Below are 16436 nucleotides of genomic sequence, written 5' to 3'. Positions count from 1 at the left end.
ATTTGCTTTACATATATGTTTAGCTGTACATTATTGGTGATTTGTTACTGAGTCTTGTGGTCATGCATTATTGTACATCCAATATGCCTTGCATGTTACTGATGGAGAATTTTTTCTACTCTTATACTATCATTTTTAACATCATCCGGATTAGTCATGGCGTTCCATGTTTTTAAAAAGTTTTTTACTTACACTAAAAGAATTGTAACTGTTAATTGAAAATTATACTTCTTGTACCCTTGTTTTGATACAAATATATAATAATAATAATAATAAAAAAAAGATATATTAAACATAAAAAGTTTTTTACTGAAATTTGTCCCTTATTCTACAATAAATGATGTTTGTTTGCACTTTAAAAACTCAGATTCTTTGTCTTTATGAATTATAAAAAGAATCATGTGATCAAAATACACATTTGCCTAATAATTCTGCACACAGTGTATATTACTGCACCCAAAAATATTTATATTTACCTGTACAAAAATGTGCCAGAGGCGTTCTTCTGTAAATTGTTGCTTTTTCTCCTTAAGAGACTTTAAATGTTCGCCCAGTGGTGCCCCTTCTATAAGCTCCATAACAATGTAAAGTTTGTCATCTGAAAGACAGAGGTGGGATGCCATTAACTATTCTTATTACAACATTAAATTTAAGCGCTGGTAATCGTAGATCAGCCTTTTTAAGATTTGGTTTCATTACTTACATAAGCTATCAACAACCAAATTCCTGTAACCATATGTTAACCCACTTAAAATGAATCTGTCAGTAGGTTTTTGCTATAATATGGGAGAAGCACAAAGTAGATACAGATAATTTATTTCCAGTGATGTGTTACTTACTGGTCTGTTTTTTTGAATAGTTTCAATAAAATCAGTGTTTTATCAGCAAGATATTATCACTAGAGATCTGGGTGTCTAGTGGCATGTAGTCCTCCTGTTTTGATAAACCTTACTGTCACCACTGGTTAGCAGCTTTCATCTAATTTACAGTGTAAACAGAGAGCTGCCAATCAGTGGTGGGGACGGCGGTTATACAGAGCTCAACATTCAAAGAACTGCTAGATCTGCGGCAGAAAAAACTGTTTTTTATCAAAACTACAATAAGCAATTGGAAGTGACATATGGCTGGAATCAGCATCTCTGTCCCTCAATCATGTTGCTGTCCAATTATAAAGCAAAAACTTGGTGATAGATTTCCATAAACATTGTATTTGAAATGCAATATTTTCTCATTCACATTTTAGTTTTGTATATTATGACATAAAAAGGGAAAATATCAGCTTTATTTCAACTCAGGCTACTTAGCAATCATATTAAAGGTAAGGTGTCGCGTTTTTTATTTTTGTATTAATAATAATGATTTGAAATCAAGAATTTTTAATACAAAATTAAATTCACTGTTTATTTAGTTTTTATTTAATTCTAGTTTTACTGAAGCACTGGGGGCTGCCATCTTGGATTTGCTGTAACGACAGTTACTTACCTCCATTATGGCAGCCCCCTGTGCATAGAAGACCGTTGTCGGGCTCCGACTCCTATACGTAACACAGAAACAGTGTCTGCTGTCATCTGGACAAGCCCCCTGGGTTGTCCAGATCACAGCAGAGGGAGGGGATCAGCGCCATCTTTGTGGAGAACACAGCGTATGCTGTGTGCTCCACTTAGCCCCTGTCACCCGCTGGGATGGATGGGGTGAGTACCGATGCCAACAGCGGTGATTGCACCGTAACTGATCCTGGCGCTCTGCTCTCCACTCTGCCGCCCAGCCCCCCTCCCACTTTGCCCTCACCCCCCCTTCCCCTCTGCTCACCCCCCCAGCCTCTGCCGCTCACCCCCCCTCCCACTCTGCTGCTCATCCCCCCTCCCACTCTGCTGCTCACCTCCTTCCCACTCTGTCATTCACCCCCCCACGTGTGCTCACTTCAGGCCTCCGCTCTTACCTGCTATGTACTGTGATTACAGACAGGACAGGCTGCCGGGGGCGCATGTCTGAGGTGAGTGCATACGGCTGGGAACGGTGTTCTGCAGCCTGAGCGGCAATGCACTACAGATAACCCCTCCTCGCCACATGTCACCTCGGATCTCCGATCCCGGCCGTCAGCACAGTATATAGTGGCGCGGGATACAGTGAGGCATTGGGAAACAGTCAGTGGGGCATTGGGATACAGTCAGTGGGGCATTGGGAAACAGTCAGTGGGGCATTGGGATACAGTCCGTGGGGCATTGGGATACAGTCAGTGGGGCATTGGGATACAGTCAGTGGGGCATTGGGATACAGTCAGTGGGGCATTGGGATACACTCAGTGGGGCATTGGGATACACTCAGTGGGGCATTGGGATACAGTCAGTGGGGCATCGGGATACAGTCAGTGGGGCATTAGGATACAGTCAGTGGTGCATTGGGATACAGTGCTGCATGGGATACAGTGGAGCACTATGCAGTTGTGCTTAGTGAAACTTTAGACATATTAGGATCACTTTGTGGTCAGCATCAAAATGGCTCCGCACTGTGATCCTAAACTTAATTCTCTCTTATCCTTTTGGAAACACCCAGATTGGGAGGGGGAGCTGTGATATAACACACAGGAGTATGAGGAAAAACTGTGGAAAAAGAAAGCGCAATAGGGTCTTACCCCAATATATACAGGGTGAGGCAAAGAGTAATACTACTCACCAAACAGGGTTGTGAAAGTCACAACACCTATAACAGCATGTAACACCAAGTCCCGGCAGCGGACCCCATAAGGTAGATAACAGAGAGTAGTAGAGATGGGTTTCACAGCCGCGCCAAAGACCACTGGATCAGATTAGCTTAAGATTAATGCTTCTTTATTTCATGCACAGGTCGAGTCAACGCGTTTCAGGAGACACAGCTCCCTTCTTCAGGACAAACCAGCAAAGAATCATCAAAAAATGATGATTCTTTGCTGGTTTGTCCTGAAGAAGGGAGCTGTGTCTCCTGAAACGCGTTGACTCGACCTGTGCATGAAATAAAGAAGCATTAATCTTAAACTAATCTGATCCAGTGGTCTTTGGCGCGGCTGTGAAACCCATCTCTACTACTCTCTGTTATCACACACAGGAGAGCAGATTCCACCCACTTTTACTGCAGTTGTAATGTGAGCTAGTTCTACAGTAGGATTTCAGCAGCTGCTCCCTCTAGTGTTTAAGAGTGGAAAATATCAAACTTTTATTTTTTTTTATATTTTTCTCAATTAAAAACAAATAATATTACTTAAACATAACATTAAAACATTAACACTTTATATGTTTTCAGTTATTGGAAAAATTGGGTTTTTTATGACACCTTCCCTTTAAGTGCCTTTGTGATAACTTCCAGGAATATGATTCTAATCAGGAAGACTATAAAATCCTTGGTGTCGAAGCACAAAAATGGTCTGGAGGGGTACATGTAGCTCACTATGCACTGCACACAATAAGAATGCCTGTGTGTTCCTTTTTTTTTTTCTTTTTTCTTTTTTCATTTCAAATGATTATTTTTAAGGAAAATCACTTAGTTTAAATCAATTTTTACACACATAACCAATTGTCCTTGAGACAAGCTACTTACTTTCTAGGAACGTCCTATAATAGCGTACAATGTTTGGATGGCAAAGCTGTAAGATAAAACATGATTAATACAACCTATTGTTCGCACAGCAGCCATTACAACCTTGTAACAGTCAAGAAAATACCATGGGTGCTAGAAATACCAATAATGAAAATGAATCAAAACTCAGCAATCAGGAGAAAATATTCTTCTAATGTGTAAATATCACGTTGGCATAGTTTGTGATCTATGTCCTTATGGCATGATTAAACCCCTTTAGTTCTAGACAAAATTCCTGTTAGGGCTCTGTTTTTGTTGGACATGTACTATCTATTTATTTAACAGATATTTCAGAGACCCTTTACAATATCTGTATAATTAGAGATATGATCTGTATTGTTGACCAAGGTTGTCCATTCAAGTGAATGGGCCCCTGAAAAAAAAAAAAACCTACACCATTTATTTGCCAAACATGTGCCATCCGTTATAATTACAACAAACACAGTACAGCAGAGCTGAACTTTACCTAATTACAAACACATCTGCAGTTGTGGCTCTCCTATCATAGTGCTGTCAGTTCTGCAAGGCGCGGGTACGCTCGCTAGCGATATCAGTACCGATATCGCAGCGTGTAAAGTACCCATAACACAAGTGTGCCTTTATGACAGCCACGGAGGTCATCTACAGACCCCCAGACATCATGGCAACCAATTGGTGCCTCGCAATTACAGGGGTGCCTGATTACAGCTACAATTTCTTCAGCTTGCATCTTACATGCAGCCAGTGAGGGGCATTAAAGCATAGCTTTGTCTCATTACAAACACATCTACAGCTACAGAAATCTTCTGAAATTGCTATCAGCTCTGCTGCAGAGTTGTGACTGATTATAAGAATGCAGTTGCATCGCAATGTTCGGATTGGCTATCGGCTCTCCTGACCCGAACTGACAGTATGTATTTCTATGTAGCTGCCATGTTATAATATTGGGTGGTGAATAAACAATAATTACATTTTTACCACTAAAATGTTGTTTTAGCCCCACTTTTTTAATTTTCAAAAGGGTTAATGGGCGAAAATGGACCAAATAATTTGTTACAAAATTTCTCCTGATTACAATGATAACCAATATGTTGTTGAACTACTTTTCAGGCACAGTGCAAAGCTCAGAAGGGAAAGAGCCCCATATTATAGAGTAGATTTTCTCTGGAATGGTTTGTGGGTGTCATGTCACATTGGCAGAGCCCCTGAGGTGCCAGAATAGCAGAAATCTCTCTAAGTGACCCCATTTCACAAATCGAACCCCTCAGTGAATACATCCAGTAATGCAGTGAGTATGATGACACCACAGGTGTGTCACGGAATTTTATATCATTATATGGTGAAGAAATAATAATTTAAGATTTTACATTTTCAAAATGGGGAATATGTAAAAAATACTACATAGTTAGTTGTTTCTTCTGAACGTGACAATACGCTGTATGTGGCAGTACAATACTGTTCGACCACACGGCAGGGCTTGTGAGGAAAGGAGCACTATTTGACTTTTTCAGTGAAGATTTTCCTAACATAGCTTGTGGACTCCATTTGCAAATCCCATTAGTGCCAGAACAGCAGAAATCTGTCTCAAGTGACCTCCTATTGGAAAGGGCTCTGCATCACATATACTCAGATTGGGACTAGCTACCGGAGGAACTGCAGTAATACCAGTCCTGGCTGCGGATACCTGCACTGAACTCCGGAGCTCTCAGCGGAGCTCCGGAATGCAACCCCGTCTGTTCGCAGCTGAATGCAGGTTACCGCAGACAGGACTGGTATTATCGGAAACCGCCTGTAATACCAGTTCTGGCTGCGGTTACCTGCACTGAACTCTGGAGCTCTCACCTGAGCTGCGGAGTGCAGCCTGGCCTGCCCGCAGCTGTCATGGACTGAACTGTGATAGCCGAGGAATCAGTCGGCGCTCACAGTTCAGTCCTGCAAATCCGCGGCTCAGTCCAGGCTCCACTCCAGTTCAGTGCAGGTAACCGCGGCCAGGACTGGTATTACTGCAGTTCCTCCAGTAGCCAGTCCAACGCTGCATGTACTTGTGCGACCGGTGCCCTATGCACCCCTCATCTATGTGCATTTAATATTAGACAGCCACCCATGAATTGATAGGTTTTGACTGGCTGCTATATCAGTATTTTGCACATGTGGGGCCTCCACCTTTATCATGGAGCCTGCTGAATCCTGCTAGTGTACTGGTAATGTGACCTTCTGTTGCCAAAATTGTGTCTTTTTCTGTGAGATTTTGTATGATGGAAAAAAACAACTTTTAAAACATTTTTAATTTTCTTTTCAATGGTATTCACTGAAAAGGTTAAATAATGTGACAGCTTTGTAGATCCGATTCTTCTAGACTTCTAGACACAAATGTGCACTTTCTTCATTATATTTTTACTTAAATATGCATATTTTATAGTTTCATGGTTTTTAAGGTTGAAGGTAAACTTAAGTCCATCGAGTTTAACCGAGTTTAACCTATAGCTGAACATGTTGATCTAGAGGAAGGCAAAAACCACATGGGGCAGACATTAAGCGCCGCACTAGAGGAAAAACTCCTTCCCCACTCCACATATGGCAATCAGACTAGTTCCCTGGATCAACACCCCATCAAAGAATCTAGTGAAAAATAACCAGTAATATTATATTTTTCAATAAAGGCATTATGGCATTTCTTAAATTGTAGTAATGAATCAGCCATTACAACATCATGTGGCAGAGAGTTTCATAGTCTCACTGCTCTTACAGAAAATAATCTGCGCCTGTGATAATGATTAAACCTCCTTTCCTCTAGATGTAAAGGATGACACCTTGTTCCTGTTGCAGGTCTAGGTGTAAAAAGATCATTATTGGTGCAATATTTTTTTGACAATTTTATTATTTTTTTTATTTTCTGTTTCTTTTTATACTTTTTTTTTTTATTACTATTTCATACTTAATTTCTCTATTGGACTTCACCATTAACTTGTCTGATGATTGCTGTAATTCATTGCAATACACATGTATTGCAAAGCATTAGAGCTGTCAGTGTGACACTGAAAGAATGCCTTTTAGACCATACTCCTGGCATGGTCTAACAACCAGGAGCATGCTGTAACTATCACTTAAGCCGAGCTCCTGGCGGCATATAAGCTGTGCCCACATGATTGCCATGACGTATTTCAATTTGTGGAAACCCTTTCCCGATCTTAACATACAGTTACGTCATATGTCATGAAGGGGTTAAAATAAATTACATAAGGTGTCACATGTACACAGCAATGTCCTTTTGAAATTGCTGTGAACTGTGTTAATTTTATGGGGTGCTTTTGCAACACTTTCTCCAGCGGATACCAGGCAGAATTCCTGACAAAGACGCTGCATGAAAATACCTTAGTACAGTTTTATTTAAGCTGTGTTCAAATATTAAACAATATGTATTACATTTTGGAAAGGACACAATTAAAATGCAATTAGGAAGAAAAATTGATTTTCAGTGGTAAAAGCCCACAACATTATTTAAGATGAAGGCTAATTTTGTCTGCATTAGTTTTGCTCCACATCTTCACCTCAGGCAATGTGTTGCTATAATTGAACAATTATTCCCTATATCTGTTCCTCAAGGACAATGATAGAAAATGAATAATAGACCATAAACGTATACATAAATGTACCTGCTCTCTGATTATTGTTAGCTCAGACACAATGTTCTCAGCGTTGTTCTCTCTGTCTCTTTTGTCTTTACCAAACGCTGGATTGTGCAAATTAATTTCTTTCATTGCAAAGAGATTCTGTCCGCTGCGTTTCCTAACCTGCATGGAATATTATTAGACAAGTTGAATGTATCAAGGCTAAAAAAGGCTAAAGAACAGTGAATGACGTCTGATTGCATTAAAACCTAAAATAAAAATAAAAAAAGAAGCAAGATATAGTCTTTCCACATGATAAGGCATAACCTGCTGATCTCTAGAAGTCAAACCGCTAGGGCCTTCAAGGATTCAGATATTGGGGCCTTAAAATCCGGGCTTTAGGTCTCTGCAGCCTGATCCTGAATGGTGCGCATGCGCAGACTTTTCTCCATTTATTGCCTATGGGTCTGTTGACTGCAGCACTCAAATAATACCATAGGCAAAAAATGGGCATGCACAACTCCGACTTATTCTGGAGAGAGATGCAGAACCCCGTTTTAAAGTCCTGATCTCGGAAAAGAGGATAACTTGTTTTATTTTGGTAATAACCCTTTAAAGAATTGTATTAATAACTTATATTAATGAATTAGGATAAAATATTTAAATTAAAGGACAACTATCTTATTACATGCCGATATAATTGAATATTGTTAGAAAAGATTATATCAAGTGTAAAAAGCTAAAAAAAATGCTGAGCGTACTCCAACACAAGTGATTTTATCAATATACAGTGGCATGCAAAAGTTTGGGCACCCTTGGTCAAAATTAATGTTATTGTGAGCAGTTAAGCAAGTTGAAGATTAAATGATCTCTAAAAGGCACAAAGTTAACGATGACACATTTCCTTTGTATTTTAGGCAAAAAAGTATATATTTTCATCTTTTACATTTTTTTTTTTTTAAATTAACAAAAAAAGAGAAAGAAAATGGTCCGATGCAAACATTTTGGCACTCTGCATGGTTAGTAAATAGTAGCACCCCTTTTGGCAAGTATCACAACTTGTAAACGCTTTTTGTAGTCAGCCAAGAGTCCTTCAATTCTTGTTTGAGGCATATTCATCCATTCTTCCTTGAAAAAACCTTCCAGTTCTGTGAGACTCCTGGCTTGTCTTGAATGCACAGCTCTTTTGAGGTCTAGCCACAGATTTTCAATGATGTTCAGATCAGGGGACTATGAGGGCCACTGTAAAACTTTCAGCTTGCGCCTTTTAGGTCTACTGTAGATTTTGATGTGTGTTTAGGATCATTAATCATTTGTAGAATCCATGCTCTTTCAACTTCAGCTTTTTTACAGATGGTTTTATGTTTGTATCAAGAATTTGTTGAAATTTAATCAATTTTTCACCTCTACCCTTGAACTATTCTCCATGCCATTAGCTGCAACAAAACCCCAAGACATGATTGATCCACCCCCATGTGTAATGATTGGCGACATGTTCTTTTCCTTAAATTCTGTGACCTTTCTTCTCTACACAGTCCTTTGATTATTGTGGCCAAAGAGTTCTATTGTAAACTCATTTGTCGACAGGACTTGTTTCCAAAATGCATAAAGCTTCTTTAGATGTTCTTTTGTATACTGTGATGCTGAATGTTATGGTGAGGACACAGGAGATGTTTTCTTCTCATGACTCTTCTATAAAGGTAATATTTGTGCAGATGTCTCTGAACAATAGAAAAATGTACCACAACTCCAGAGTCTGCTAAATCTTCCTGAAGGTCTTTTGCAGTCAGTTGTGGTTTTGATTTGCCTCTCTAGCAATCCTATGAGCAGCTCTCACAGAAATCTTGCTTTGTCTTCCAGACCTTATTTTGATCTTATTCTAAGTCATGATGCAAGGCTCATAACTTAGATAGATAGACAGACAGACAGACACACACATGTTGCACACAGGGCTTGGAGAGTTATGGTGATATTCCAAAATGTGATATGATTATATCTGAATAAATGTTGATTTTTGTTTTGTTCAACAATAAATGTGGACTGTTATTCATGGAAAAAAAAATATGACATTCCCTGAAAATAAGCCCTAGTCCATCTTTTGGAGCAAAAATTAATATAAGCCTGTCTTATTTTCAGGGTAAACACAGTAACTGTAAGTCTGCGACAAGCAAATGTCACCATTATGTACTTTTTAGATGATTCTTTACCCCATGTCTTTTTAATGTATAATCAATAAAGATTACTATTATTCATGCAACACTTGCACTTGTTTTTTCTTAGCTAGATTATACTGTGAGCGTCTGCATGTGTTCTTGTAATCAATTTTGATTGACATATCAGGGGTTTTGCTTTCAATCGGTTTACTGGGACTAACATGTTGCAGCACTGTTTATAGGATAGGTAATCAGTGTTACAGTGGTCACATATTCTGTGGTTGGGACATTATAAGCGAAGGAAGAAGACCAACAGGACACTAAACAGAGACGGAGTGAGAGCAAAAGGGAATGGATGAAGTATTGTTTCTTTCTTTACCCCATTCTGTTTAAAAGAGGTTTAATAGAACTTGGCAGCAAAGAAGTCTGTGTGAGCACTGGCATAGGCATACATAATTATCTATTGATTAGGACGTCTATATGGCTCTCAGAAGATAATAAGTAAGCTATTAAAAGACATTGATTATATATCAACTGGTAGATTTAAAAACTCTATAAAAATCACCTTATACACACTCCCAAATGCTCCGCTTCCAAGGTGGTCTAAAATTGCATAGTTTCCGATAAATTTTGTGGGTGTCTTATTTTGATTGATGCCTTCAATACTATCGAAGACTTGCTTCAGTTCATCTTCCTGTAAACCACATAAACCACCACTTACATTTGCTGAGATAATGAGTACATAGGGTTGTTAAACAGAATTTGTACTACAGCACTTACTGGCAAAGAATTTAATTTAGATACAAGGTCTTCATAAGCACTGATCTCCCGAATATAATGTCCAATATCAATGAACATCTCAAACAAATCAGGGGGGAAAAACCTACAACAAATGCAAATTAGAAACAATAAAAGTAATCATGCATCATATTGTTACATTACTATGTATACAGGCAAGGCTCGTTAAAGGCTCGATATAGATTTTTAGGATTGCTACTTCCAATAGATGGCACTAAAGCTTAAGTCCTCTTACTCTGAAGAGGCAATTTGCATATTTAATTTCCCAGAGAAGCATTGCATGACTCATAAGTCTCCTAATTCAGGCATACCAGACGTCACTCTCCACAAAGAGAAATGTTACCCTTTTGAATCCCAGTCAAATGCCTCTCATGCAGCTAAATCAAATATCATGCTTTGTACTGATGAGGGGCAATACCCCAAAACACCGTGCCGGAAAACTAAAATTCTGTTTTGGCTTTGATCCCAAGTCATATGGCAAGGCTCGCGTAAGGGTTGATATTGATGTTTAAGATTTCTACTTCCAATAGGCAGCTCAAGTTTTCAAGTCTTCTTCCTCTCTGAAGAGGAAATTAGCATATGTACATAAGAGCATTTTCATCCATGGCTATGTACTTGTAAATTAGAAATCAAAGCAGTATGCAAATTTTGGTCATTACATTTCTTTTACTTACAGAAATATTTTCTAAGTAATTATTTAATTATTTTTTGCATAACTTACATCAAGAAGTAAAGTTGTCCCTTTTGACGAAACTTCCCACCAATGGTATTGCTAGAATTTTTTTATTTTGCATTTCTTCATCACTTACTGATAAGCTAATGTGAAAGTAGGTAACAGTATGTAATATGCACCTTCTTAGATCATACTTTCAATATGTAAAAATTTACTAAGGGTCACCTCAATGTAAAACAAGGTAAATTTTCAATACACATTACACCGATCACAAAATACATGATCCTATTACCAAACTTTAGCCACTGCTGCTTTCTACGGAATTTGTACAAATTAACAATGCTCTTCAAAGCTATGAGCTATATTGCTATGTTTTTATATTGTATGCCAGTGAGTGATTATTAAAGTTAGCAAAATCTTAAAAATTATTCCCAAAAATCACATGGTAAATCGTATCCAGTAGGGTCCTAGCGATCGCACACCTCCAGGATCCCGAAATTGGTCTCTGAAACCCCGAGAATAGGGAGCAGCATCCCATCTTGAATAGAAGGCTCGACTACCACTCCATACATTCTCCATATAACTGCTAGGGAGAATCCAGCACTGTACTAAGCTATTTCCAACAGTCCCACAAACAATGAATAGAGTGGAGGTCAAGCATTTATTCCACTGCATTGAATGTCAGGCATGTCACTCTCCACAAGGAGAAACGTTCCCCCTTAGATCACCAGAGGCTTCTAATCTAGCCAAATCAGATCTACTGCCTTGCAATGAAGAGGAGCAACACCCAGAAACATGTGTCTGAAAATGGTGTTTCTGTTTTGGTTTCTTATCTTAAGCCATTAGGCAAGGCTCGTTAACCCCTTCACCCCCCCAGCCTGTTTTCACCTTCAAGGACAATTTTTACAATTCTGACCAGCATCACTTTATATGGTAATAGCTCTAAAATGCATCAACAATGATTTTGAAATCGTTTTTTGTGATACATTATATTTTATGTGAGTGTTAAATTTTTGTCGATATGATTTGCATTTATTTATTAAAATACTAAACATTTTACAAAAAATTTGAAAGATTCACAATTTTTGAACTTTCATGTTTTATGCCCTTAAACCAGATAGTTATACCACATAAAATAAATAATAAATAGCATCAACCACACATCTAGTTTACATCAATATCATGTTTGCAATTTATTTTTTTTTTGTTAGGAGGTTAAACGGATAGAAAATATAACAGCAATTATTCATTTTTTGAACAAAATTTACAAAACTAATTTTTTAGGTAACACATCATATTTATAGTTATTTTGAGGTGCTTACGTGAAAGAAAAACCCAAAATGACACCAAAATGACACTGCCTCCCTCAAAGTGCTCAAAACCACATTTTAAAGTTTATTAATCCTTTACAAGAATTAAACCAACGTGGAAGGAAAAAAATTGTAATTTTTCACATAAAAATTTTGCTTTACCCCCAAATTTTTCATTTTCACAAAAGGGTAACAAAAAAAAAAATTAAAAATGACTGTTTGGGTGCACGGCATGGCTTGGAAGGGAAGGAGCAAAATTTGACTTCTAGAGTGCAAAATTGGCTGAAATAGATAGCGGATACAATGTGGTGTTTGCAGAGGCCCTGAAGTGCCTAAACAATGAAAAAAAAACATAAGTGACCCCATTGTGGAAACTACACTTCTAAAAGATTTCTTTAGAGGTGTGGTGAGCACCTTGAACCCACAGGTGCTTCACTAATGTTGAGCCATAAAACTGAAAAAATAACATTTTTCCCCGAACAATTTTAATTTAGTCTAAATTTTTCATTTTCGCAATGGTAGCAGCAGGAAATAGACCATAGAATGTGTTGTGCAATTTGTTCTGAGGACACCGATACACCATATGTGGTAGAAAACTACTTATTGGTAGGGCTCGGAAGACAAGGAATGCTACTTGAATTTTGTCTAGAAAAGACTGTGGATGCCATGTCACATTTGAAAATCCTCTAAAATGCCAAAACAGAAGAAATGCCAACAAGTATCAGAATTTTGGAAACTGCATCTTGTCAGGAATTCATGTAAGTATGTAGTGAGCCTCAGGCGATTCACAGAATTATATTACATTGGACTGTGTAAATGAAAAATTCCTATTTTTACCAATAAAATGTTGCTTTGGCCCCATGCTTTTAATTTTCAAGAGGGATAACAGGAGAAAATTAATGGTAACATTTTGTAGGCAATTTCTACTTAGCACACAAATTCCAATGTGGTTGAAAACTACTTTGAGGCACAGTGCAAAGTTAAAAATGGAAGGAACCCAATGGGAGACCCCAAGTCCCTTCTTCCCTGCCCCTCTTCTGTCCCCCCTTCTCTTCTCTTTCTTTTTCTGATCTGTCTTTCCTCTCATTTGAATTTTTCTTTGCTTTTTCTTAACATTCTTTTCTCTTTCCAGTTTTTTATGAATCTAAATTTAGTGCTTCAGAAATCAACGTTCTTATGTTCATTGACTCATTACCAAAATCCACGTGGAGATTGTGTGTACTTGATCTCTTATTGCGATTGTCTTTATTTCCTCGATATGTGGAAGTACTCATGTACAAACTGAAAATATGCCACTATGTTACAGAATTACTTATACTTGATTTTGTATGATATTTTCTCTTTTTCAATAAACATTTTTGAAAATGGAAGGAACGCCATATTTTGTAAGAATGGCTTGATAATACCGTGTCACATTGGCAGCGCTCATGACATGCCAGAAAAGCAGACTCCCACCCATAAGTTACCCCACTTTACAAACTACATCTCTCCATGAATTCATCTAGGAGCGCAGTGTATATGTTCACCCCACATGTGCCTCATAGAATTGTATACCATTGGGTGTAAAAGAAAAATAATTACATTTTTAGCATGATAATGTTGTCATAGCCCCAAGTTTTTAATTTTTATAAAGGCTAAAAGTAAAAAAGCTAAGGGCGTATAATAATGGGTTGAATACCTTGTGGCTTGCTACCTGATACCCTTGGATGCATTTCAAGCAATCTCAGCAATTGCAGATGTGGCTGGTCTAGGGGCTACTTGCATCTTTGGGCTCATTGGAACCCCAGGATACTGAGAGGAAGGGTATGTGACTTCATGCCTCTATTTGTCTTGCTTCCTGCTTTCTCTTTCTCCTTTTTCTCTATCCTTTCTATCTGTTTTTAATGTTATACTATATATTGAAATGCTATATTAAATCAGAGACGTTGGACTTTAATGTTTTCAGACACTGTTAACATGTGTCTGAGGCAGGAAGACATTCCCTCCTATGGAACATTTATGTATAATTACTGATTTGTCTATAGGTTGGACTAGCCCCCAGGCTGCCGAGGGATCCCCCAGTGGGCCCCAGGTCCTTAGTGGGCCTCCCGTGTTTCATATAGGGCTGGTTAACCCCAGGCTGGTAACCGCGGGCAGGGGCCCCAGGTGGCTCCACCAGTGACTGTGCCAAGGCCGTGGGTCCACCTGTTTCTATTTTGACCAGGGCTGCATATTACCTGCAATTGTTTGTGTGCCGCCCCGGTCATTTCACAGTTAACAGATGTGACCGTGTCTGCTAACTGTGACATCACGCAGCGCACCCTGCATTGCTACTTCCCGCTAGAGAGGATCTTCAATGGATCTTGAGGGCGATACTGGAGACAAGCCGAGGAAAGGTAAAGCTCCCCTAATATGTGTGTATGGTTGTGTATATTTATATGTCTGTTTAAATGACTTTTTTTGCATGTGCCTGCAGGCATGTGTCTGTTTGTGTTATTGTGCATGTCTATGCATGTGTGTGCCTGTGTCTATGTATTTGTGCATGTGCCAGACAGCGTTCTGTGTGTATGTATGTGCATGTTTGTGCCTGTGTGTCTGTGCAGGTGTGCGTACTTGTGCATGTGTTGCCTGTCTGCATGTAAGTGTGTCTGTGTGTGTGCATGTAACTGGCTGCGTTCTTGTGCATGTCTGTATGTGTAGAATAGATACACACGGCACTTCTGGTAAGATGGTGCACAAGTAGGTTCCAAAACCGCCTTCAACCAATTACAGAAAACTTGGCACTCATATGGTGATTCGCCCATTAAAAATTTTTAATCACTATATGAGTGCCAAGTTTTTTGTAATTGTCTGTATTTGTGTCACGGGTGTGTCATGTTTGACAGACATTCATATGGTTTCTGGCCATTGAAGGTCACAGTTTCTGGCTGTGCAGAATTCTCTCTAACGTTCCATGGGAACCTGTCACCAGTTTTTTGCCCAATAAGCTGCTGCAACCACCACTGGGCTCTTATATACAGCATTCTAAAATGCTATATATAAGAGTCCAGGCCTCTGTGTAGAACATAAAAAACACTTTATAATACTCACTTAGGAGGTCGGTCCGGTGCACACAACGGTCGGATGGGTGCCGCCATTCTCCGGGACCGGAGCCTCCCCTTTCGGCCATCATGGTTTTCCTTATTCTGAAGCCGCGGTGCATGACACGTCTACATCATACACACTCGCCAGTCCTGCGCAGGCACACTTTGATCTGCCCTGCTCAGGGCAGACCAAAGTATTGTAGTGCGCCTGCGCAGGATCTCAATGCCGGCATATGTGTATGACGTAGATGCGTCATGCACCGCGGCTTCAGTATAAGGCACCACCCATCTGACCTTTGTGCACCGGAACGACCTCCTAAGTGAGTATTATAAAGTGTTTTTTATGTTCTACACAGCGGCCTGGGCTCTTATATACAGCATGTTAGAATGCTGTATATAAGAGCCCAGTGGTGGTGGCCACAGCTTATAGGGCAAAAAACTGGTGACAGGTTCCCTTTAAAGACTTTAGTCGATACAAGAAAGTTTTCAAGGATTATCCTGATTTGAAATCAGCAAGATGATCTATTCCACATGGCAATAACGTTCCCGTACCAGAGTTTACCAGAACTAGTATACTGCAATGATATCCCAGGAGCTGTACTTCAAATGAGACAAACCTAATATCGACCAAAAGATTGGTGGTGATTTATAGACAGCTCCATTAGGAGCTTGAAATTTGTTCTCTTGCACAATGGTAACTGTTATGCGTCTCTTATGCTCACTCAACAAAACTAAAAGAATATGAAAATCTAAAAATCGTATTATAGAAAATCCGTTATCATGAACAATAGTGGTCGATTTGCGTTGATCTAAAGATAGTGAACTTCTTGCTTGCACAGCAAGCTGGATACACAAAATACACTTGCTTCATGTGCATTTGGGTTACCAGAGCAAAGAAGGATCATTTGACAAAAGTGTCATGGCATACAAGGGAAAAAATGACTGTTGGCCCTCCAAATTTCATCAACAACCGCTGCTGGACAAGGACAAAATCATTCTCCTACCGCTTCATATTAAGCTAGGATTAATGAAGCAATTTGTTAGGGCTTTGGACAAATCAGGTAATTGCTTCAAGTAAATTTGTAGATTATTCCCTGGACTGAGCATGGAAAAACTAAAAGCTGAAATGTTTGATGGTCCTCATATTTGTAAACTCATGAACGATTCCAATTTTACTACGTGCATAAAGGACACTGAGGCTTCAGCCTGGAAGAGTTCTGTCTCTGTTGTGATGACCTACTTGA

The 16436-nt window shown here is 39.0% G+C and overlaps 1 protein-coding gene across 3 annotated transcripts in view; it reads right to left on the bottom strand.

Annotated features, from left to right (window-relative positions):
• NEK10 (NIMA related kinase 10) overlaps nt 1–16436 on the bottom strand; it is a 368787-nt gene that overhangs the window by 202880 nt on the left and 149471 nt on the right. For 2 of the 3 annotated variants that reach the window (XM_075316653.1, XM_075316655.1), the window contains exons 17-21: nt 10130–10232; nt 9915–10043; nt 7242–7379; nt 3571–3616; nt 477–598 (exon numbers count right to left, since the gene is read on the bottom strand). In XM_075316653.1, coding sequence (XP_075172768.1) covers nt 477–598; nt 3571–3616; nt 7242–7379; nt 9915–10043; nt 10130–10232 — 538 coding nt within the window. The remainder of the gene's footprint in view (nt 1–476; nt 599–3570; nt 3617–7241; nt 7380–9914; nt 10044–10129; nt 10233–16436) is intronic. The other variant, XM_075316654.1, reaches the window with a different exon arrangement.

The sequence above is a fragment of the Anomaloglossus baeobatrachus genome, chromosome 6, assembly GCF_048569485.1.
Source record: "Anomaloglossus baeobatrachus isolate aAnoBae1 chromosome 6, aAnoBae1.hap1, whole genome shotgun sequence".
NCBI lineage: Eukaryota > Metazoa > Chordata > Amphibia > Anura > Aromobatidae > Anomaloglossus > Anomaloglossus baeobatrachus.
Note: the sequence above shows the minus strand (reverse complement) of the source record. Positions and strands in the feature narration are given on the sequence as shown.